Here is a 25,288-nt window from a genome sequence, read left to right as displayed (position 1 = left end):
TTCTGCATCCCCTCATTGGGAATGATAACTGAACCCACCTCACTGGTTTGTGCTCTGAAGTAGACGAAATAACTCAAGTGTGACTCACCTCCAGAAGATACTCAGTAACTGGTAGCTTCTCATTCAGTGAGTGATTGTAAGGAAGGCCTTTTAAGACGACATCTTAGTTAGGGTGACTATTGCTGTGATGAAACCCCATGACCAAAAGTGACTTGGGGAGGAAAGGGTTTATTTTGCTCACAGTTCCATATAACACTTCATCATCAAAAGCCTGGAGGGCAGGAACCTGGAGGCAGGACCTGATGCAGAGGCCATTGAGGGGTGCTGCTTACTGATTTGCCCAGCCTACATTCTTATTGACTCCAGCACCACCAGCCCAGGGATGGCACCACTCACAAAGGGCTCCGTCCTCCCATCAATCCCTAATTAAGAGAATGTCCTATAGGCTTTTCTGCTTACGGCTGGATCTTATGGAGGCATTTTCTCAATTGAGGTTCCCTCCTCTCAGATGTAGCTTGTATCAAGTTGACATTAAGCTAGCCAGCACAGATGACTGGGAAGAGAAATCATCTCATGGAAAGAGATATTAACTATCATTTTGATAAACACATCCACACAATTCTAAGGCTAGAAAAAACATTCAGTGACTTGAATATATTCACACAGTTGCTCCCCCACTTTAGAGTAAACCTGGACCTCCTTAATGCCAGGTCTGCATTCTTTCCCCATTATCACATGACTCTCCTAGTACCTGACAGCTTATTAACATAGACTAAGTGTATTCCTTGGTTAAAAATAGATTTTTAGGACAAAATTTTGCTAAAGTAACAAAATAAATGCACTGTGTGACAGTTCGAAAGGATCTTACTGCACATATATTAAGAGTTTGAATTTTAAACCCATTTCTTACTTTAGAAATTTACCTTTAGGAAATCATTTCTTTAATTATATGTGAAAGATTCACTCCCACATACCTTGGAATGCTGAAAAGGTAAAAAGTCCATATGTTCAACTACAGGAGAACAATTAAAGATGACAGACCTATGAGCTATGGAACCACTAGGAAATGCTAAAGAAGCCCGGGGCCCTATCTCAGTGGGAACCCTGCCCTCTGTATGCAAAGCCCAGAGTTGGATCCCCAGCACTGGAGAAAAAGGAAGTTGGGAAAGGGGTGGTGGAGAAAAAGAAGAAAAAAGAGGAAGAAGATGGCAAAGAAGACAAAACACAAAGGAACACAGAAAATATCTATTTGATTCTTCATTTCACTCCAAAAGGCAGTGATCTGGCAAGTAGAATAACAATTTATTTTATGCTCATTATAACCAATTAAAATTAAATACTGACTAGGTTAAAACCTAGAAAAAAGAAGGAAAGAGTGAAGTAATTTTAGGAGTATTTAGATGAGAAATTTCTTTTCCCCCCTTTGAGTTCTCAAGATTGATACAATAAAGAATCACGCAGAATGAACACATTTTTTCATGTGATTGGTACTAAAAAGAGTTCACATGATCCAAGCATCCTTTAATACATTATGATAACATGTACAATAAAAGGAAAGGCCCAAGACCAGAGCCTCTGCCATGCAATGAGTTCTGAGGGGCACATGGTATATATCAGTCCCTAGTCTCTCCAAATTCACCAGCTGGCACAGGAAATAGGACACATACAGCCATCTCTTCAAATCCTAGGGATGTTGGTTCCAGGAACCCTGAAGGATGCCAAGATCTGCAGATGCTCAAGTACCCAACATAAACTGGTGTGTGGTGTTTGCATATACACATATAGCCACCTGAATACTCTAAGACACCTCTAAATTTCTTGCAATACGAGAAATGCCCTATATTATCCAGGGAAGGACATGAGAACTGTCTGAGCATATTCAGCACAGACAAAGTTGTTTTCCTATTAAACTTGGTTGAACCTGCAGCCATGGATCTCAGCACCACTTTACCTTAGTCTTGGATATCCCATCTCAGACGGTCACTCTTCCTCACCTTTCCCGCCAGCAGCCCAGTGCTCCCTTCGTCTTCCTCCGGACCGCCAGCTTGGCTCCATTTTCTTTACCGGGTTTCTGAAATACTAAGACTCATCACTTCGGCTGCCACTCCTCAGGGATCATAAGATGTTGACCAGTTTCTTTGCCGATTCATCTCTCCAGAAAACCCCCTTAAGCTGGGGATATCCGGAGCCTGAGATGCACAATTCCCTGGTATCCCTTCGTGTGTTCCGGACAGGCACCCTCTCCCCAACCCCTCAACCCCCCCTTCAGCCCACCCACGCCATCCCTTCCCTCTCCTAGGCAGCTGATATTGCCTTGTATTGTACAGAAAGGAATTCCTGGCCTCGGGGGCTCACTCCACACCAGCCTGGCCAGGGGCTGAGGCTCCAGTATGTGTCACCAGCTCTAGCCAGAAAGAATTCTGAAACGAAAACTTGCTGAGCCTAAAGTCCGGTGGTATTCTGCCTGTCCTTGCTTCCCACTTGCTTCCTGGGCCCAGGACCTTCCGCCTACTCCTACCTTAGTCCAGCCTTGTCTATGCCGCCGCCATCGGCTCCCCCAAATAGCATGTTTCTGCCAGCTAGAAAGAGGCCTTTCCTTTAGGATACAATTTCTTCCGGGTCATTGTCGCTGGCTTTTCTCCTCTTTTTACACATATCTAAGGAGCTGCCTTTCCCACCGCCCATTTCCCCCTCCCCCACCCCTGAAATGGTACCTCAGACTCGAAAGCCAACGGCTCTTTTCCATCTTCCATTTCCCTTGACCTCTAGGTTGTGTTTAATCCTTTTGGCCATTTTATGCCCCGAAATATTCTCCTCTTCTTGTTCTATCGCCTTAATCAGCAGAATGAGTAAACTCTTGCCTTTAGGCCATCCAGGGAGAAGAGACGTGGAGGAAAGGCCCTGAGTTCCTCAGGTGGGCTCGCAGGGGTGTGGTGGCCGCTAGATCTGAAGATCCATTAGGTAAGTTGTGAGAACTGGACTCCTTCCTGCAGCCTGAATCAGACAGAAGGGTGGGAGGAAGCCATCAGAAAGGTAAAGAGAGCTGCTTATTCTTGTGTCAGAAAAAAAATAATAAATAGTGCAAGGGAGAATGGACTGTCCTATGGGGACCTATTGACAGTGTGGAATTCCCTCGGGGGTGTACGGGATAGAAGCAGAACTGAGGACAGCTGGGTCTTCTGCAGTATTCTCGGACAGCTAGCACTTCCAACCTGCATTCGTTCAACAGAACAAAACCAACTTTCCACTGTTAAAACAACTCTGCTTTTTAATTTTAGTGTTAGTTTTGTGTGTACAGATTGGTATGTGGTTATATGCTAGCTACTGATGGTCTTGATTCTTACTCCTAAGTAATAGATGCCTGTCTTAGTTTTCTACTTCTGTGACAAAATACCATGACAAAAAGCAACTTGGAGAGGGTCAGGTTTATTGTTCTCATACACACACACACACACACACACACACACACACACACACACACACACATATATTTTTTTATTTAAAAATTTTTCTTTCTTTTCACATACCAACCCCTCTTCTTCCTCTTCTCCCGCTCCCTGCCACCACCTACCCCTCCCATCCCCCCCCATAGAGGGTAAGGCCTCCCTTGGGCAGTCAACACAGGCTGGCATACCAAGTTGGGGCCTGAACAAGCCCCTCACCCTGCATCAGAGCTGAGTAAGGCATCGCACCATAGGAAATAGGCCCCAAAAAGCCAGCCAGTTCGTGTACCCGGGATAAATCCTGGTCCCATTGCCAGGGGACCCACAGACACATCAAGCCACAAAACTGTCACTCACATTCAGAGGGCCTAGTGCGGTCCCATGCAGGCTCCCCAGCTGTCAGTCCAGAGTCCATGAGCTCCCACTGGCTTGGGTCAGCTGTCTCTGTGGGTTTTTCCCATCCTGGTTCTGACCCGAGGATCGGGTTTATTCCACATTACACTTCCACATCACAGTCCATCATCAGAGGAAGTCGGGGCAGGAACCTGGAGTGGGAAATAAAGCGGAAGTCATGGAGGAACACTGCTGACTTCCCGTGGCTTGCTCGACCTGTTTCCTTATAGATCCCGGGACTATTCACCCAGAGGTAGCAGCAACCACATCAATCATTAACCAAACAGTACCCCACAGGCTTGCCTACAGGCCGGTCTTAGGGAGACATCTTCTCAGTTGTGGTTCCTTCTTCTCAGATAACTCTAGTGTGTGTCAAGTTGACAAACACACACAAACAACAACAACATCCCGGACAGCGCCATATTGGACTGCAAAAGTTCCAGTTTGGTCTAATTTCCTTTTGCCTCCTACACTGTTCAGCAGAGGGCTGAAGGCTTGGAAGAGAACTTCTAAAACTATTTTTAACAAGTATTTTACTTTTCCAGGTTTCACTGGATTTTGAATGAGCACTGAGTGTAACACATAATACCGATGTGAAAGTGTCGCAGAGAAAACCCTGAGGTTATTTGCACTTTGTGAGCTGGAGAAGTGTACTTCAGTAGCTAAGGAGGATTCACTACAACATGAAACAACCTAGATACCAAAACAACAAAACAAACAAACAAACAAACAAAACACAGAACCCCAGGCAACCCTTTGAGCTGATGAGTCTTTATATGGTTTATAAATCCTTCTAGTTCACCTTTTTTAGACCAAGTGCGCCAAACGTCCTTGACTGTGGGTATCAGGTTGGTCCAGCAGGTAATCTGAAAAGAGCGTCACATGCAGTCCACAGCATCCCCCCCCCCGCCCCCCTCCCTGGTGGTTTCTCCACCATTATTCAAAGGCTGCAAACTCTCCCGGTCTTTGATTCTTTTTAAAACGATCATTTTATTTTTACAGGACTTTCCACCTTTCGTAGTTTATTAAGCCAGACTGGAACATACAACTAGAAAAGAATTGTAGCTTCAATAAAGGCGGGGGAAAGAGGGGTAAGAACCCATGTTGAAATAGATACAGTTACCATAATGTAATACCCGGGGCACTACAATTTGTGCTTGAAAACTAAGTGAAAACCTACTAAGGCTCGCCCTCTTCCTTAAATAACGAGGATTAACAACCTTAACAAGGTAATAAATCATCAAGCCAACAGAACCTCACCCTGGCGTGAGCTCTGGGGTGGAACTTTCTGCTTAAGGCAGGCTTGTGACTGGGAGAAAGTGACCCAGGCCCTGTAGAAGGCGTTAAGGAACATGAGCGGCCCGAGCAAAGGTATGAGCTGCTCAGATCCCATCACCCACAGTGGCATGGAGAATAGGGGGTGGGGGTTGAGAGTGGGGGTGGGGACCGTGCACCGAGGGCAGAGGAGCCAAAGCCGGCCTGGTGAGTTGAGGAACCCCGCCCTGCTCACCTGGGAAGGGCGCCATGCAGGGGCGGAGCCGTCTCAGGTCACCCGGGCGGCGGTGGCGGAACTGAGGAGTCTGGGCGGACGCCGGGCACCCCGCCACCCACCTCACCTGCGCGGGAGGCGGGGACGGACGCACCTGCGCGGGCGGGAGGCGGGGCCGGGGGAGCCAGCCGTCGAGCCGGGAGAGCGCGCGGGGGCGGGAAGCCAGGCGCAGCCCTTGCACCCCCCGGGCTGAGACCCCGCCGCAGGCAACCCCTGGGCTGAGACCCCGCCGCAGGCAACCCCCGGGCTGAGATCCCGCCGCAGGCTCCCCGCGATTGAGACCCAGCCATGACCTGGAGCGTCTCGGCGCGGGGCGCGCACCAGCCCGACAACACGGCCTTCACGCAGCAGCGCCTCCCGGCCTGGCAGCCGCTGCTCTCGGCCGGCATCACGCTGCCGCTCTTCTTCTGCGCCGGCCTGGCTTTCATCGGCCTGGGCCTAGGCCTCTTCTACTCCTCCAACGGCATCAAGGAGCTGGAGTACGACTACACCGGCAACCCCGGCACCACCGGCAACTGCTCGCTGTGCGCCGCCGAGGGCCAGGGCCGCGCGCCGCCGCCCAACTGCTCGTGCGCCTGGTACTTCTCGCTGCCCGAGCTCTTCCCGGGCCCCGTCTACCTCTACTACGAGCTGTCCAACTTCTACCAGAACAACCGGCGCTACGGCGTGTCCCGCGACGACGCGCAGCTCAGCGGCCTGGCCAGCGCGCTGCGCCAACCGGCCAACGAGTGCGCCCCCTACCAGTTCAGCGCCACCGGGCTGCCCATCGCGCCCTGCGGCGCCATCGCCAACAGCCTCTTCAACGACTCCTTCTCGCTGTGGCACCAGCGCCAGCCCGGGGGACCCTACGTCGAGGTGCCCCTCGACCGCACCGCCATCGCCTGGTGGACCGACTACCACGTCAAGTTCCGCAACCCGCCGCTGGTGAACGGCAGCCTGGCGCTGGCCTTCCGCGGCACGGCGCCACCGCCCAACTGGCACCGGCCGGTTTACGAGCTCAGTCCCGATCCCAACAACACCGGCTTCATCAACCAGGACTTCGTGGTGTGGATGCGCACGGCGGCGCTGCCCACGTTCCGCAAGCTCTATGCGCGCATCCGTCAGGGCAACTACTCGGCGGGCCTGCCCCGGGGTGCCTACCGCGTCAACATCACCTACAACTACCCGGTGCTCGCCTTCGGCGGCCACAAGCTCATCATCTTTAGCAACATCTCGTGGATGGGTGGGAAGAACCCTTTCCTGGGCATCGCTTACCTGGTTGTCGGCTCCCTCTGCATCCTCATGGGCTTTGTCATGCTGGTGGTCTACATTCGCTACCAGGACCAGGATGACGACGACAACGATGACGAGTGATGCTGCTTCCCAGAGACCCTTTCCTGCTTCTCGGCCAAGCCGCTTTTAGCGGTGGCCCTTTGCTCCTTAACACAACTTGAAGCTCACTGATCTCTTGTGGACGAAGGGCCTGGAGAAAGGAATCGCCCGCCTCCTCTTAGAGATACGACACTGTTCTCTGTAAAATGCCAGATCTTGCGGCGATTTCTCCCCTTCTCCTCTAAGGCTTTACGGAGTTGACATGTCAGGTCTTGAAAGTCTATAGCATTCCAGAGCGAAGGACCGGGGAGATTCCTGGACTGGAACTTAATAAGACCAGCAGACAGAGGTTGGATCCCGATTCTGAGCCTAAGCTTTGGTTCCTTCAGTAGCACGGTTTTCTGGGAGGGAGGTATAGGGGGGGAGAGGAAGGGCTGAGATGGAGAGTGGTGCCCACTGATGGCCTACAGAAGCTTGGAGGAGTGGAGAAAGCATAATTGGTAAAATATAAGTCGATGAAGAGGCACCGAGCCTCTCAGGTTCTGACCCAGGAAGGCCAAGACCGGCAACCTTCACTGATGAGTCTCTGTACCCTTGAATTTGGGAATCTTGAGCCAGGCTGGATCTGGAGCACTCACCTGAGTTTTTTTTTTTCTCCAGTAATACTTGGTTCCCATGAACAGTGACAATCACCATGCTGGGGTTTGGTCTTAAACATAGGAAGCCTGCAATTTGTAGAATGAATGAGAAAAGTCACTAGCGCTAGGAAACTGGCATAGAGACCTGCAGGGCGGGCGTGTGCCAACTCGTAATTAAATGGAAAAGCAACCTTCACAAGACACTATGTAAAAACTTGAAAATGCAAGTCCAGTTTGCATGGCTCAGGGCCAAGTGTCTTAACCTTAGGAACTGATGTGCAAATGATCCTAGCAGGAAGCTGTTTTCCTGGGTCCCTGAGTGTCCCCTTGCCCCTATGCTCAGTCCCTTTTGAAACATCATCATCATCATCATCTTTTTTAATGCTTCAGGGAATAGTTTAATTAATTCGTGTCATTTTCACGAAGAACTGTCTTAAATACCGTTTTAATTTATTCACCAGTGAAACCCACTTCTAGTGATCATGTTTAGAGAATGCTAAGAATTACCTTATATGCAGAGTAGACTCTTGAGATTATTTCAGCCTCAGGGTTAAAACCACTCAGCTGATTTTATTTGATTGCCCACAGTTGATATAAAGCTATTCTCAGAGGCAATTTGGACTTTTTTTTTTATTTTAAAGTCCTCCTTTTATGGAACAATAATGTAAAAGAACTTAAAAATAAAATTTCCCATGAGACCATCTTCCAGGTTCCCTGAAGAAAACAGTTACTTGGTATTTGTCAGGGTCCTCTGGTCTCAGCTCCACAGTGCAGTTATTTTCTACTTCTTGGTGTATTTTCATTCCTTAAAGGCAGTTAGAAGTCTTGAAGTATATTTTATTTTTATGGCAGTCAAGTATTGAGTTATATTGAATAATTTCCATTCATTCACTTCTTCTGTTCTAGTTGATACTTGTTTTTGGATGTACAGCATATCTAAGATTGTCTGGGTCAAAAGTGACTTGAAATAATCTTGTCTCATCTTTATATCAGAAAATTCTCTAGTAATTCCAGTGCGCCGGCTTTCTGACTTTGTGATGAATTTTACTCTCAGATCACATACTGTGATTTTCGACTGTGAAAGGCTGATGGTTACATGTGCTTTCAGAAAGTGTGATTTATGATGAGTGCTTGGTTGGTCAGCCCTCTTCTGTGTCAGCCAATTGAGTTTGCTACATTTGTCTTTCACTATATAGTTGAGGGCAACTATGTATTTTGCTATCATTTGTAGACCATTAGCCTTTTGTTATAAATTTTTATGTGAGACCATGAAACTTAAAGTCCTGTGATTAAATCGTAGTTCCAGGCCTTGTTTTCAAGGTTTTTGAAAGAGAATAAAGGTTGTGTTTGTCTTTCTCTGTTATCACATTACTTAGCTCTTTTGAACTGTGATCTTAAAGGCACAAACACCACCAGCCCTGTGCCTCATGTTACTGGCAGAGTTACATTGACGCCGCGACATCACCCTTCAGAGAATAAGGATCAGTCAATGTGAACTCATTCTTTATTGCTAACTTCCTAAAACTCCATTTGAACTTAATCAGCATCCCGTGTTTGGATTTACATGATCTCCAATTATTGTTTAAATTTGATAAATGACAATCCCTTTTAAATTTTAGTATGAAATGTTATTAAAGAATGTGATCATAACAGCCTTGCCTCTCTGCATTTTACTCAGACTATAAATTACAATTATTTGTTGGTGCTTGAGACTGCAAAAAAAGCAGAAAGGTTTAAAACAAAATTGTCAGGCTTTTGCCTTAGTGATCCCTGTGCTGTGTAGCATTTTGTCCGGTATCAGGATTCTGATGAATTGTATCCTTGTGCTTCCCAGCTGGAGGTATGTCTTCTAAGAGTGAGACACAAAGGTGACCCTCAGCAGTTGAACTAGAAATAAACTTTGACCTGCTTTGTGAAGTAGAGGTACAAACAAAAGTGTTCAGTGAGAATACCCACCTCCATAACAATTTAAAAGTAATAATAATAATAATAATAATAAAAGAAGAAGAATAAGAAGAAAGCTGAGGGTTCCAGCGTCTCCACAGCTGAAGTCACTCACAATCTGCTGACTGGGCAATTGTTAAAAAAATCAAGGGCAGACTTTCCTTTGGAACAAACTTTACTTGGTAGGATGTAACCACACTCCTCTGCCACACCCAAGAGTTCTCGGTGAGTCTCTGTTATCACCCATCTCCTTATATGGGCCTGGATAAAAGTCATCAGTCACTATAAATAAAATTCTTTATTTGCACTGGACATTTACAGCCCACATTTTGGCTATAGGTAAAACAGAGCTGGTTGATTTTAGTTGGCAATTTAAAAAAAAAGAAAATCCGCCCCTCCCCCCAGGAGAATTCTCTTAATTCTCTCTCCAACACGAGTCACTTGAAGGGCCTTCCCAAATCTGGCTGAAACTCACTAAGGCCCTGAAGAGATCTCACATGAAAACTTCACTTTGTAAAGAACTGGCTCCATTATTTTTCTTCAGCAGTTTTCCAGTTGCTGATAATGGTACACTAATATCCTCTATAACTTTCTCACTGAGAATGGCAGTGTGCACGTGGGGAAAATAACCCACACTGCTCTGTCACCTTGTATGAAGATAGCCATTATCAGTGTGTCCCTGGTGTCGGGGAGGTCTCTAGAGCGTGCCAGCCTCCCTCGGTTAGCATACCTGTGGGCTAGCACAGGGAAAACTCCTAGGTAGTAAGAGCGAGCGCACACTGGGGTCCTCGACGGGAAGGGAAGGATGGAAGGCTGACAGGTTACCTGGAGGGTGCGGAGTCAGCAGCCAGCAGCATTGGAAACTGCGGAGAAGACAGGGCTGGCTCAGCCACAGAATCCACTCATGACAGACGGGGCTTTGTGGAGACGCGGTGGGCAAAGAGCGGCTTACCACCTTCTGCACCCTTGTCTTGTTGATCAATCTGGGTACAATCTATCTTTTCTTCAGAAGCAAAGGTGTTGTCATCCAGGGCCTTCATAGCCCTGCCCTCCACTCTGACTCCTCATTAAGCTCTCGTGGTGAATGACAGCTCACATAACCAGTGATGGGTGCAAATGATGTGTATTAATAACGACATTGGTTTTTCTAAAAGGGCTTTGTTCTGGAAGCCCAAGGGTGCTGAACACTGTGTGGTCTCGTTCATCTTCTCCATCAAAATGCCTGGCCTTCTACAAAGTTAAGACCAATGAGGCAGAAATAGATGCTTTTCTATTTTGTTCAAAACTTTATAAAAAATAAGCCATGCCAGCCGGGGACATGACTCAGTAGGTAAAGGCACTTGTCACCAAGCCTGACAACCCAAGTTCTATTTCTGGGACCAACGTAGTGAAAGGAGGAATCTGACCCCTGAAAGTTGTTCTCTGACCTCCTCCACTCTGGAGCTCTTGCACATGTATGCCCACACACATGCACAAGCACACACAATAAATAGGTGTAAAAATAGTTTAAGTAGTTCCTTAGAAACAAAAGAGAGTAGTCTAATGCTGAATGAAGTTGTGACCGCCAATGAAATGGGTTGCTTAATTATTTTTTAAAAGTTATTTATTACATTTGCTGGATAGTGTTGACACACAGCTTTAATCCCAGCACACAGGAGGCAGAGGTAGGTGGATGTCTGTGAGTTCGAGGCCAGTCTGATTTACAAAGTGAGTTTCAGGACAGCCAGGTCTGTTATGTAAAGAAACCCTGTCTCAAGAAAACAAAAAAGAAATTATTACATTTATTTATTTGCGTATGTGTGTGTGTGTGTGTGTGTGTGTGTGTGTGTGTATGATGAACACTTGAGAGTAAGTGTTCACAATCCACAACACACATGAAAGTCATTTAGAGGACAACATTCAGGAGTCATTTTTTTTTTCAGATTTATCTTATGTGTGTGAGTGTTTTGCCTGCATGTATGTATGTGCACCATGTACAATGCCTGGTGCCTGAGGTCAGGAGAAGACATTGGATCCCCAGAAAACGGAGTTATCAATGGTTGTGAGCTACCATTTGAGTGTTGGGAATTAGAACTGGGTCCTCTGCAAGAACAGCGAGTGCTCGCAACTGCGGAACCATCTCTCCAGCCCCTCGGGAGTCTGTTCTATCTTTCTGCCGAGTGGATCCTAGTGCTCAAACTCGTATCATCAGGCTTCATGGTCAGCACCCTTATCTGCTGGTCCGTCTTGCTATCCTCCAAGCTTCACCATTTAAAGGAATTGATTTTGTTGTAAGATGATTTCCTGCACTATCTATCTATCTATCTATCTATCTATCTATCTATCTATCTATCTACTGATTACTTTCTCCAGCACCCTCTTTTTTTTTTTTTTTTTTTTTTTTTTTTTTTTTTTTTTAGTTTTTTGAGATAGGGTTTCTCTATGTAGCTTTGTGCCTTTCCTGAAACTCGCTTTGTAGACTGGGCTGGCCTCGAACTCATAGAGATCCGCCTGCCTCTGCCTCCTGAGTGCTGGGATTAAAGGCGTGCGCCACCACCGCCCGGCTAAGGATGGATTTTTGTTTTTTTGTTTTTGTTTTTGTTTTTGTTTTTTTGTTTTTTTGAGACGGGGTTTCTCTGTGTAGCTTTGCACCTTTTCCTGGAACTCACTCTGTAGCCCAGGCTGGCCTTGACCTCACAGAGATCCGCCTGCCTCTGCCTCCCGAGTGCTGGGATTAAAGGCATGCGCCACCACCGCCCGGCTCACACCCTCTCTTATTTCTTTCCCATTCCTACAACAGACTCCCCCTCCACCATCCCTACCAGAACTTTTCCTATGTCCATGACTTAGTTTTGTTGTGTAGCCTATTTCAATTAGCCAGGGCCACCACGCAACCACTGAATTGGGAGTGTCTATTGGAGCATACTGGGGTCATCTGTGGGTGGACAGCTGGAGGTAATGATGTGCCCACTTCCTGAATCTATGGGCATCAGATAGATGAGTTAAGGCACCCTGGGCCTCTCCTCCATCCTTGTCTGGCTGTTGATGGTGATACTGTGAGTTTGTAACTACAATGGCCGTGCCTTGCCCTGAAAATGACATCTTGTGGCCCTTCTCCCCATCCTCTGGCTCTTCCATGCTTTCCACTCTCTTCCACAGTGTTCCCGGAGCCTCGGAGGGCATGATATAAATGTCTTGTTATGGACTGAGCACCTTCTGCAGTCACGCATTTCTGAATTCTCCATCCCGCTCCATCATTTAAAAATAAATTCATTCTTGTTATGAATTAGAAAGGCATTCCCCATTGATTTTTTTTTCTTTTTCTTCTCTTCATGTGTATACGCAATAGGGTATGCATGCCTGTGTATACATATGTTTTTGAGTGTGGGTTACAGGTGTGTGTTTGTGCATGCATGGGAAGGCCCAGAGTTGTTGGTAATCTTCATCCACTGTACTCTATTCTAGTCGCTGAGGCAGGGGTTCTCAATCAAACCCAGAGCTCACTGATAATGGCTAGTCTTGTTAGCCCATTTGCATCTGGTATTTCCCGCGTCCTCTTTCTGAGTCTGAAATCTCAGGCAGGCCGCCACACCCACCTGGGATTTGCATGGGTCATCTTACTTTCAGAACGTGCTTTAATCACTGAGCCCACGCTCATCGTTTCTGTCAACACATCTGAAACAGGAGCTACAGCACTTCCCACTCACACTGAAGGATAGAATTTGAAACTCTAATCTTTTCATTTCTTTCCCTGCAAGTCTTTAAAACTTAAGACTTATCAGTTACCTCGACACAATTTCCAAGTAACTGAATATGGTATCTGTCACGGTTTCCTTAAAGGAGCCAATTGGTGCTTGTGTTCACTTGGATGAATCTTTAAAACATTACTGAATGATTGATACATAAGTGACAACTCTCCTGTCTCCAGGCCTATCTTCTCTCCTAACTCACATTTCCAACCAGGTCGTGCATACTCCTGAAGGTCTCCCTGGAGCCACCTGTCTGGGTGGTCAGAGCCAAAGTTCCTGTTGTCTCCTGCAGGCTTTGTACTTCTGTCTTAATTGCTTTTCTATTGCTGTGAAGAAACACCATGACCAAGGCAATTTATAAAAGGAAGCATTTAGTTGAGGGCTTGCTTACAGTTTCAGCAGTTAGCCTATGACCACCATGGTGGGGAGCATGGAAACAGGCAGGCAGGCATGACAGAGAGAGAGAGAGAGAGAGAGAGAGAGAGAGAGAGAGAGAGAGAGAGAGAGAGAGAGAGAGACCCAGTATGGAATGGGCTTTTGGAACCCCAAAGGCCACTCCCAATGCCACACCTCCTCCAACAAGGCCACACCTCCTAATCCTTCCCCAAAAGTTCCATTCACTGTAGACCAAGCATTCAAACTTATGAGCCTCTGGGGCCATCCTCACTCAAACTACCACACAAGGCATTCCTGAGTCCAATGATCATTCCCGGTACTTAACCTGACTCCTCCCTTCCCTCAGTCAAAACCCTGAACTGCCTGCTTCGCTGGCCTGTTTCTGTTTTCTCCCGCTTCCCACTGCTGCCGGATACTGTGGCTTCAGGACCCCAAAGACCCTTTTAGTCAAGCCCAGCTTTTACTGCTGCTCTGGCCTCACTGTGTTGTCTCTCACCTGGAAGTTGGGGGGGTTGGAGCGGCCTCCTAATCAGGAGTCCGGTTGACTTTCCGCATTACAGCCACATCCCAAACCTCACGTGTTAGCAGACTTCAGCTTACAATCACTCATGCCTGTGTACGTACAGCCGACCGGAGGGAGTCTAAATCTCCAGAGGGCTCTCAAGGCCTTCACGGTGGGCTTTGCTCTGGATCTTCAGGCACTTTTCTTCCAGCGTCCACAAGATTCGAGCCCTCGTTGCCTCTGCCACTTCCTCCTCAGCCTAGCCTCACTTAGGGTGTTTGCCGTGGTGCCTAGACATCTGCCGGCCCCCTCTCCATCTCCATCTCCACCCTCAGGCTGTTAACTCTGTGGGAGCTGAGAACCTGTTCCATCCTGTGTTTCTTCATTGCCAATCCCTGGTACCTGGGCCAGTACACATAGGTCCTTAAATAGTTGTTAAAGGACATCGAGGAAACAGATAATTCCATGACTTTACTGCCACGGAACATTTCGTTTCCTATAATGGAACGTGTTGGAAATAATCAGAAAACAAATAAGCCACAGAAATGACACTGTAAAAAATTGCAAATTTTAGGGTTAAAAGTGTTGTGAACACACATGCCTGCTGAACAGCAAGGAAACACTAAGCTTAAAGTTCCCATCTGGATAACTTAAATGTTCGGGCAGGGTTTCCTCCATAAAGTCATTTGCAGAAATGAACAGCAGATGGGTTACATTAGCCCTTGATAGTGGGATGGTTCCTTTACACTCACAGGGACTTGATGTCTTTGCTAGTAAACTGCAGTATGTTAATGGAATATTTACATTTCTGTGGTGCTTCTTTATAGAGGAGAATTTTTTACTCACTAAAGTATTTAATAATAAGATATAAAATGAACGTTGCTTTCCTCTGCTGGGTAATTACCTCAGAATCCATTTAAACAAAAACAGCATCATGGAGAACTACCCCAAAAGGAAGGCAAAACAGATCCAATAGTAGCTGCTCTGTTTGCTGCCTTGTGTTCAGTTTATAACTTTTGGCACATCTTGATATCGCCATAATAGCAATTTTAGAACTATAAATGATACTTTATAGGGGTCACACCATAGTTATTTAAGTTCAGGGTTGATTTCCCTGAGTATTAAGTAGCTATGAATGAATTGTGTTTAGTCTGATCCTCCACAGAAGGGTCATAAACCTGCAAGTCATCACAAAGCATAGAATGTCACTTCAACATGTCAGGAAAATTGTACATAGAAAAGAATAATGCAGGACAAGGGAAAGGTATTTTTATGTCTTAAGAGTAATATATGTTTCTGGAAAGGAGTTATAAAATTTTGCTACATTGAACTTTCCTCTGATTCTGGAAAACAAGTTAAGAAAGGGGCTTTAGATTTATTCTTAGCCATGACAGATCCAGAAAAATGAATTAGGAAGGGACCTTGGCCCCAGAATGAGGAACGCTCTCTCCCACTCCGTCCATCAAAAAGAGGAAAAGAAAGAGAAGTCTCGAGATCCCACAGTGACTTCACAGGGTTCTCTCTATCCCAGGATTCTTCTCCAGTGGCTCCGGGCAAGTGTTTCTGTGGCCACAAAGCAATGAGTGCTGGGAAACTTTCAGCAGTAAGATAAGATTCACTTTTAAAATTAAACCCAGTTAAATAGCTTATGGGAAAATGCATCCAGATGACATCCCAGGTGAACTACCTTGCCTTTCAGCTTGATCTTGACAAGTTCAATGTTTTCTCCACTTTGTTAAAAGCAGGAACAAAACATTGACAAAGAACCTGGCCCAAGGTCGAAGCTAGTTGAGAAAGAGCAGGGATCCCAGCTAGCCTGGTGAACTTGAGAAACTCTCTGGCTCCTGGGAGTCCATCAGCCGGCATTTACCATAAAGTTCCCAGACAATCTACCAAGCACATTGCCTATCTTGACATGCCAAGTCAATCCTGGGAAGCAGGCACTACTATGTCTCCATTGCACCTAGGAGGAAGCCAACATCAGATGGAGTTAAATAACCAGCTTCAAGCAGTGTAGACCCGGAGTCAGGATTTCCATTGCGCCCTCCGGCTGAGGGGACAATTCAGTGACTTGGGGTCACACTGTCTGTTTTTTTGTTGGATTTTTGTGCTCATAGTGATGGATTAAAATGCCAAGACTAATTCAATGAAAGAAAAAGAATGAAGAAGAGAATTTGGGGAGAAGGACTCCTCCCTCAGTCAGGAAGTAGTACAGCTCCTCAAAAGGAAGCCTTACCATTTGGCTTCAGTAACCTGGCCAGGGTGATTTTAGTACCGGGAGAGACAGATAGGCCAACGGGAACAGAATAGATTTGGATAAGAAGGGAAAAACTCAGAGGGTGAAAGGGGCCGTGTGGGAGGGGGGTCACACAGGTGTCCATTTGGCTCCTTCTTTCTTAAGTGTTCCATACAGCATATACACTCTTTAGTACTGAAAATCACACAAACAAGCAGTAACAGCTGGAGTGTTGACTCCGCGCTAATGACGGGGCTTCTAATCCTACACTCTCAGGATGCGTTCAGGTGTCTTTCAGGGCTGTGGACACAAGTCACACACAAAGTTACAATAACCCGTCCACAAACATTCGATACCTTGTTAAAGAGCTTGGAGGGGGCAGGGGAACCCTAATTCAGCATTTTCTTTAAGTGGAACAATAAAAACAGGTAAATTGCTGCCCAGGACACTCTAATGGAAAGTTGAAGCGCCCCGTCCCGGGCAACTCTAGTGAGGCTGGCACACCTAAGTTGTGTGAAGGAAGCCAAGCCCTGGGCGGTGTTGGTGTGGGAGGCGACTTCTGTGTCAGATGATAGGTATGCCGTGGGGCCATGCCCAGACTCCTCCTTCTCTTTCCTCAGAAAGGAGGCGGAGAGAACTCAGCACTTGATACACAGCCCGCGTTTTTGCATTTTTGCTGCTGGGCACATTACAAACCTTGGAAGGGAAGGCTTCAGTTTTCCACCAGGTCTCTTCCAGTCACCTGGGGGTGGGCTCCCTGGTCCTACTAAGAACTGAGACTGGAACCTAACTGACAGATCTTAAGTTTTCTAGGGCACGTCTAAGAGCGCCAAGAATCGGGTTCCAAAGATGTACACTACTGCCCTCTTCTGGAAGTAGACGGAACCACCGGCACTTACTATCAAGGGCTCAGGCCAGAGGGAAGAGGAAAGCATTGCTCTTCTTAGATTGCGTCAAGTAATATATGAAATATTAGCTACACACATGAGAATCTCTGTTGGGTATGATAGCCCAGCCTGTAATCTCAGAACTTTGGAGATTACGGTAGAAAGAGTGCTCGGAGTTCCAGGTCTGCCTGGGCTAAAGTGAAACCCTGTCTCAAAAACATAAAGTGAACTATGGAGATGGCGCAGAGGACAAAGGAGATGGTCCCACAAGCCTGGAGACCTGAGTTTGACCCCTAACCTTTGTAAAGGTGGAGGGAGAGAACCTACTCCACAAAGCGGTCCCCTGACCTCCATCTGTGGAACAGGCTTGCCTCCCCAGTAAAAACAAATAAAATATTTAAAACAAACAATAAACACACGGATAGATAAGTAAGTAAAATTATTGACAGAAAATAAAATTACCATGACTTATAAATTGCATGGTAATTCTGTGAGTTTTCATACTTTCCAATTAATTGGTTGAAACGGGCACTGGCGTGCTTGTCTTTAAGTTGTACTCAAATAATATAGGCTATTTCTTCAATAGACTTCTAATGGCTGCTGCCAATACTTTCCTCTGAAACACTTTTTTTCCCCCCAGAATAAATAAGACTTGAAACTATGCCATAAAGAATGGCTTTGCACTTTACTGCAGGGGAAGTACCAGTCATTTGACATCTAGTTGTTGTGAGCACAGACACAAAGAATGAGACAGCATCTCATGATGTAGCATCTCACGATGTGGCATCTCACGATGTAGCATCTCACGATGTAGCCCAGGCTGGCCTCGAGAAGCAATTGTCCTTCTTCACCCTCCTGGGCAGTAGGATTACAAACCTGCGCCACCCTGCCTGACTCTAAGCCTTTTTATATTAGAAACTGCCCTTTGGGGGTGGGGGGAGACCGGTGAATATTGGCGGATGCCTTCCCAGGAGCTGTGTGAATGTGCCTCTCACCTGGATGGACGAAGTGTTAAACACTGCCTATCGCCATTTCTTTCAAAAAGGAAATGCTGGCACCTTTTACTAGAGGGAACACGAGTTTGCTCACTTGGGGTCCTAGAAATTGCTTACACTGAAGTGATCAAAACAAAATGCTTTGGGCGTGAATGATTTTAAACCTTACATACTTTTCTGAGGTGGGGATTCTAAGTGAAGAAATAGAAATTTTTATAAAACACTTAAGTTTTGTGTAAGGGAACCAGGTACCACGATCTAACACCCAAACAAACCATAGTCATCCCGTGCAAGCTGCACATCTCACGTTTTAACATCTTTAAAATCAAGGCAAGCCTGAAGTTCTTGGCTTCTCCTAATCCATGGCACCTGTCACTCAGGTGACTGGCACCCAGATTTACAGTCAGCCAGAGGACAGACGTGACACAGTTGATATTGTGCCTTACCGTCCTGAATTGGGGCGACCATTACATTGTCAATAAAATGGACATTGGAGCTTCTTTCACTAAAGGGATTCAGAACACTTGGTCCAGTACAAGGATGTTTCAGGAAAACTTTAGTCAATGTGCTCTCTGCATACATTTCTTTTGAGACAATCCCCAGACTAGCCTTGAATTTGCTATTTAGTTGAGAATGACCTTGAACTCCCAATCCTCCTGTGATGTATGCTGCCATGCTGAGTTATTTTTCCTTTCTGGGTCTTCGAAGCATGATACATAAAAGAACTCTGTAAATAAATCTACAAGGGTCCATGAACGGGGGCAAAGTGCAAAAGTTTCAATGTAAGAAATGAATTGGTCATGTTCTAATCGTTAACATTTTTTTTCTTGGCGGCGCATACAGTGAAGGCACGTCTTATGATTAACGCCATCTTCCATTCAATGCATCACATAGTATCATAACAGAGCAGTGGAAAGAACGTCTCTGAATTTAAAAGCAGGTGACGTACAACGGCCTGTAACCGAAAAGCACATCCCTCAACTTGCACTGCCCAAGGCATCGATCAATTTTTGAGAAGAAAATGGAATTTTCAGAACTCTCTCCCTCCTCTGATGTACCTCGATATTGGAAGGATAAAATAATGCACCAGATGCCAACACGGATAAACGCCACAGCAGGTGGCATTTCGCTGCAACTGCTGGAGGCCGGCCAGCCAGCCTTGTACATCATGGGACAAACAGGCGAGGCGCTCCGAGATCAAAGCCAACCCAGAGCTCAGCTCCAGCCCCGTGATGTACCCCACTGAAAAGATGTACAGGGAGATTGAGTGTCAGCAGAGTGAGAACACTGGTGTCTTTCCCAGTCCCCGAGGTCTCCTTTGGACCAGAAAGCCTTGCTGGGAAGGCATACATCATGGGCCCGAGTATTACATCTCTCTATGGGTTCTCAGTATGAGTGGAGCAAGAGTGTGTGAAGTTGATGATCCGAAATAAATCAGAGTCATTTCTGTTGACAGGAAATAAAGTTAGACTATCAGACATACTCAGAGCCAATATCTGCTTTCATGTTTTTCGAGTTATGAGGGAAAGATGTCTTCCATTATTGTAAATGTGTCAGAGCTGATACTGGGCCAGCCTGTTCCTCCCAGCTTCGTTTCTCAGCCAAGACTGGAAACCACGCTGTGATAAAACATCATCAAGGGAAGGTTCCAAGTAAAGACTCCTTCTCCTTAGACCGGCCTGGCTAAGAACTCCTTCCGCTCATCCTCCACCTCTCTGCTCAAGGAATCAGGCTTCTGTTTCGCCATCAAACATCATTTCTGCCCCCTGATCGCCTACCCCGGGCTTCATTTTTAACAAAGCTCAAGGAATCAGATCTTTCTTCATCTGCACAAACTCCTGGGTGGAAGTGTGGGCCCATTGTATTTGATGTGCACAGACAGTGAGAAAGCAGGGTTATACATGGTGAACATGTATGCAGAGCAATGTCCAGGTCCACGTCTGTGAGACTTACTTGAGCCTTTCATAAGGCGGGTGTCTTATGGGAAGATACACGTCCATGTGTCTTCACTTGAGTCCCACCACTGACTCAAGAGGTTCGTGACCTTCATGAACCTTCCTTTCAGGCCCCTCTGAAGTGCCCACCGCTGTCCTCAGTCACCGTCAAAGCTTCTGAAGATGTCCTTTTTCTCTTTATACGGCTGTAGGATCTGACCCCTCCTGCCTTATGTCCTGGAACTTTCTGAAACTCCTGAGTCATCTTGAAGCCCCTCCCCAGTCCAAACTCAGGTCTTCTTCAAGCTCCAGGAGCTCTCGTTTGGACCTTTGTCTAGGGCCTACTCTCCGGCTTAGTGTTTTCCCCAGGCAAACACCAGCCCAGAACAACCACGTGGCAACCATGTCTGTTTTCACAGATGATTTTTGGATGGGACACTGTTAGAGGTGTCGGAATGATAAGAAGCCTGCCCTGACGCAGGAAGTGGTGATTCTAAAGACAGCCCACTTCCTCCTGCTTTCTGACCACGTGACCCACTTAAGTTATTTTTTGTCCTACGCTTCCTTTTCTATAAACGTGGAGGCTTGGGTCTAACCCACTGGGTTCCTTCCTAGTGGTAGTATTCTGTGCCACAAGCTTGAGACAGAACGTCTTACAGCTGGTATAGATTTTCCCCTTTGTTTAATATTAAAGGATTACTCATATCTTGATTACTTCTGTTTTATTTTTTATGAGAGGCTGTATAGAGTTGTTTTGCTGCATCAAAGTCCATGGCCTGAGGCTTCTTCCATGCGGGGCTGTTTGGACTCGCTAAAGTGATGGCGAGCTTGTAAGTCTTCAGGAAGGAGAGCAAGTGCAGAGAATAGAGTCCAGTTTGAACAAACACCTCTTGTTCCTTCTCCTATCAGCCGCCATGCTACAGACCTAACATGTCACATGGGGCATCCTAGAGAAGGTTGCTCCAGGAATGGTTTCTTGAGAAATGCAATTGTCAGGTGTTTTTTGGGTTTTTGTTTTTGGTTTTGGTTTTTGGGTTTTTTGAGACAGGATTTCTCTGTGTAGCTTTGCACCTTTCCTGGAATTCATTCTGTAGACCAGGCTGGCCTCAAACTCACAGAAATCCGCCTGCCTCTGCCTCCCTAGTGCTGGGATTAAAGGCGTGCACCACCACCGCCCGGCCGCAATTGTCAGATTTTAAGAGTTTATAACAGAGGACAGTGCTGTTATCTTCCACTGAGGAGTGTGTGTGTGTGTGTGTGTGTGTGTGTGTGTGTGTGTGTGTGTTGCGTGTATATAAATAAGTACATGAGTGCCCATGCCCATGCCCACACACACGAGGAGGCCAGAAAAGGATGTCAGGTATCTTGCTATAGATTGCCTTGAGACAGGGTATATCACCAGACTGTAAATGTGTTATTTGGATTAAGCTGATTGGCCAGCAAACTCTCAGGATCCACCCTGCACCCGTGCCCAACCCTGGGGTTACAGGCAAGTGTGGCCAAGCCCAGCTTTAATGTGAGTGGTAGAGAGTGAAAGTCGAGTCCTCATGATCTCAGAGCAAGCACTCTTACCCAGTGAGCTATGTCCCCAGCCCTTCCACTGAGGGCTTTTTAAATGTTACATTGAGGTTTGACACTAAAAAAAAAAAAAAAAAAAAAAGTGACATGCTTTTGATAGTCAACAACATGTCGCAGTGAAAGAACCCTTGGTGCACACTGCTCTTCATGTCTTACTACCTCAGTCCCAGCCCATCCTTCCTCCTTATTACGCTCAGCCCAAACAACACAGACTTTTCCAGCATGTGTTCTGAGCCTGCATGGTGGAGCCCAAGAGCCAAACTCTCAGGAATTCAAGCCTGTTTGTTTCATTGCCAGACACTATCCCAAAAGGTCACCGATCTTTGAAATCTGCCAGCCTCTAAACCCACTGAAGGGGCTTGGGAGAGTTAAAAGGTTCCAGATGTGGACGGAGTAGCCTCTCCGATTTCTTCAGCCTCTGTTGCTGATTCAGGGTGTGACCCGCACAGGTCATGGAATCTCTATGTGCTTTCAACTCCCCATTTATAAAATGTAGCCAATACGTATGGATCCCCAGGGTGTTTAGAGATACTAGAATTGAGTCACTATAGAAAGAAGACTTTCTACCTGGGTTTCGTGTTGTTGCCGATGAAGACCTTAGGTGCCGACTAGCCCCCAGAAAGCAGCAGTTGATGGGGAGCTGCCGCAACTGGACACATTGACCTCTCTAAACTCTGGAATCCCTGCTGCGCCACTCAATCTGGACTTTCACATCAGACAACATCTAGTTTATAAAGGAAAATATTTAATTAACAGGACCCTGGGGCTGGCAACGCTCCTTCTCACATGTAACAAGATACCTGAAACTCGAAAGCAAACCCTGAAAACTTAAACTACTGTAAAATTACAAAGTTTAACATAAAATGGGAAATCTTTAAATAGCTGTTTTGTTCGATGTTCTTAACAGACAAGATTGCCACACAAAGGAACTATGTAACTGCTAGCAGCAGGCACTCCACGAAGATAAAATAAACTGGCTTTATGGACCCAAGGAATTGATTTTTAATGAGATTCTGCTTGGTTGTAATGGCATCCTGAGAGGGTGATCCAGTTTCCATGGCCTCTGGTATACAGTTATAAGGTGAGGAGCAAGGACTTGGTTAAACAATGTCTGTGCATTTACCCTTTCAGTATATGAGATTAAAATAAAATAAGGATGCTGTTCTGAGACATTCTCCAGAAAGTGCACACGAACACCCCCCCCCATACACTCGCTTGCACGCACACACGCACGCACGCATACATGCACGCATGTGCTTGCTCTCCAAAGGCTTTTCTCAAAACAATTCCTGCTTGGATAGTCTGAGTTTTAGAGGACTAAATAATTGAAGTTATATACACACATTCATATTTATCTCCCAGAGTAACTCTAAGTTATTAGATGGACTTGGATGATTATGTCGCATACTCATAACCTGGATTCCTTGATGACTTTTATGTTTACATATAGATAGCCATATGCCACAGGCAGTGGCGCCATAGAGCAGAGAGCATAGCATAGCATCTTGGTAAAGAGCTTTAGGGCTGAATCTTTCTTCTGTCCTTGGATGTGTTAATTAAATTATCTGAGCCCCAACTTCAACTTCTACGAATGTGGATAACACCCATCTTACAGGTTGGTGGCAAAGATGAAAAGATACAAAGGTACATAATAAGTAACATAAACTATAGCAATGCAATATTAAAGAAAAAGAAGTAAGTCCCCACCCCAAGATTATGTATAACATTTCATCATAAAGTTAGAGCTAAATAGCATTGAACTTTATGTGCTCATGTGGGATCAATAAAATTATATGTAAGATTGGACATACTGGCATGTGTGCAGTTTGGTGGTTGAGCACCTGATCGTGTGTGTGTGTGTGTGTGTGTGTGTGTGTGTGTGTGTGTGTGTGTGTGTGTTTAAAAGATCAGACATCAACACAGGCTTTAGGTAGGAAGACGAGAGAGCAGACGTTGAGAATCAGACAATGAGGTAGGAGATTATAGTCAAGGCATTTGTGACAGGCCCAGGAGATCACATTTGCGATGAAAATAACCAGCTCACTAAATAAATCTAGCTCTGCAACCATCAGTGATGTTCGTGGGTCATGAGCCATTGACCACAATTAAGCCAAACCTGAACTGGAGGAAGAAAAAAAAATCAAGTCAGTGAGAAAAAGTATGAGAAAGTGATCAGCTCAATGTCTGGTGCTCAGTAAGCAGTCGATGGCTGTGATAACAGTTGTGGGTACCTGGCCAGGTATTTCTACACACATTCAAGTCTGTTCGCCTCCTCAATAAGTTTACCTTCCCTAGCGTTATCAGCAGCTTCCCATTTCTGTTTCTGGATTTCTTCATCCTCTCTTTGTTCCTATTGTATTTCCCAAATACCTAACTTTTGATTTTACCTTGAGATATGATATATAACGTAATACCATAAGCAAACCATGGAGGTTCTGCTCAATGTATGTTATCAACTGTGTTTAAAAACCTGACCATCATTCGATATAAGATACAGTGTGTGTGTGTGTGTGTGTGTGTGTGTGTGTGTGTGTGTGTGTGTGTGTGTGTATCTGTTCAAATGCATGACCAGAGGTCAGCCTCAGGTACAGTCCCTCAGATGCCATCCACTTTGGTTTTTTGTGTTGGTTTGTTGGTTGGTTTGTTTGTTTTGGGATGGGTTTCCACTGGGTTCAAAGGCTAATTAGGCTAGGCTGGCTAGCCAGAGAGTCCCGGGGCTCCTCCTGTCTCCCCATCCCCAGCTTTGGGATTAGGGACACATGTCCCTATGCCCTGCTTTTTGTGTGAGTTCTGGGGAATCAAACTCAAGCCACTGAGCTTGCACTGTAAGCCTGTCGCTGACCACACTGTCCCCACATTCCCAGACACCCTCAAAAGTTCCTCTGTGCCTATCACTGTCACTTGACCCCCTGTTAGTTCAGACTACTTTTACTATAGACCAGCTCTGACTGTCGGTGGGCTTCGTAGAAATGGATCACAGAATATTCTTTTCAGCTTCTTTTGATGAAGATAACAGTTCAGGGATTCTCTCTCTTGTATCAGTAGCTCATTCCTTTTTCTTGCTGAGTGGCAGTCTCACATCGGACTGTTATCAAATGTTCGATCTGTGATCCTCCCTTTCTCCCTTGGATGAAGGATCTGTTGCTTTCCAATCTAGAGCTATTATGAATAAGGCTGCAGCAAATATTCCTTCGTAGTTTACTTTTGTGGAGACATCTTTTCCTTTCTTTTCGGTAACGCCCAGGAGCAGAACTGCTGAGGCAGATGCCTGTTTATTTTTCATGAGAAACTGCCAGTTTTCCAAAGTGGCTGGGGTCGATCGGCATCCTGAACTCTGTAAGATCTAACTGTGGTTAAGAGACCACACCAACAAGGACCTGTTGTGCCCCATGTTTTTCACCAACTCTAAAAGGATGCCTGGGCCAGGCAAAACAAAAATTTTGAAACAATATGGCTGTAGATGGCAACAGATGAATGTTTACTTGTCTGACGTACAATGTACAAAACCAGAAGTGTGAGGAAGAGCTTCCCTGCTGATTCAAACCGCAACATGAATCACGGTGAAGAATCCCGCTTGGGTGAAGTGCGAACCTAAATCATAGCTTCTCTAGCTTGGGTGGATGCCCCCTTTCTGCTCCTGGGCTCAACATCCAGATGGGACTGCCATTTGGCGGGTTGGGGGAAGGGGTTGCTTGGTGAAGGGCAGTAGGGACATGAATTGCTTCCAATTGGCTGGTTGATTTGGTTGTAAAGA

The 25,288-nt window shown here is 46.0% G+C and overlaps 1 protein-coding gene and 1 long non-coding RNA gene across 2 annotated transcripts; one reads left to right on the top strand and one right to left on the bottom strand.

Moving 5' to 3' along the window:
- Nucleotides 1–291: 291 nt before the first annotated feature.
- LOC119088991 lies at nt 292–3,839 on the bottom strand. Its single transcript, XR_005092753.1, has 3 exons — nt 3,801–3,839; nt 2,715–2,994; nt 292–2,071 (listed from the first exon to the last, which is right to left on the bottom strand). It is a non-coding gene; the product is annotated as an uncharacterized LOC119088991 (long non-coding RNA).
- Nucleotides 3,840–5,478: 1,639 nt separating this feature from the next.
- On the top strand, nt 5,479–8,986 carry Tmem30b (transmembrane protein 30B). Its single transcript, XM_028858105.2, has one exon. It carries the CDS (start codon nt 5,674–5,676, stop codon nt 6,736–6,738), a length of 1,065 nt encoding a protein of 354 aa, XP_028713938.1. The 5' UTR covers nt 5,479–5,673; the 3' UTR covers nt 6,739–8,986.
- Nucleotides 8,987–25,288: the final 16,302 nt, after the last annotated feature.

This window comes from Peromyscus leucopus, chromosome 14, assembly GCF_004664715.2.
Source record: "Peromyscus leucopus breed LL Stock chromosome 14, UCI_PerLeu_2.1, whole genome shotgun sequence".
Lineage (NCBI taxonomy): Eukaryota > Metazoa > Chordata > Mammalia > Rodentia > Cricetidae > Peromyscus > Peromyscus leucopus.
Note: the sequence above shows the minus strand (reverse complement) of the source record. Positions and strands in the feature narration are given on the sequence as shown.

Bases quoted from the DNA above. Each gene is read 5' to 3' on its own strand.
- Tmem30b (XM_028858105.2), top strand. From the start codon at position 5,674: ATGACCTGGAGCGTCTCGGCGCGGGGCGCGCACCAGCCCGACAACACG.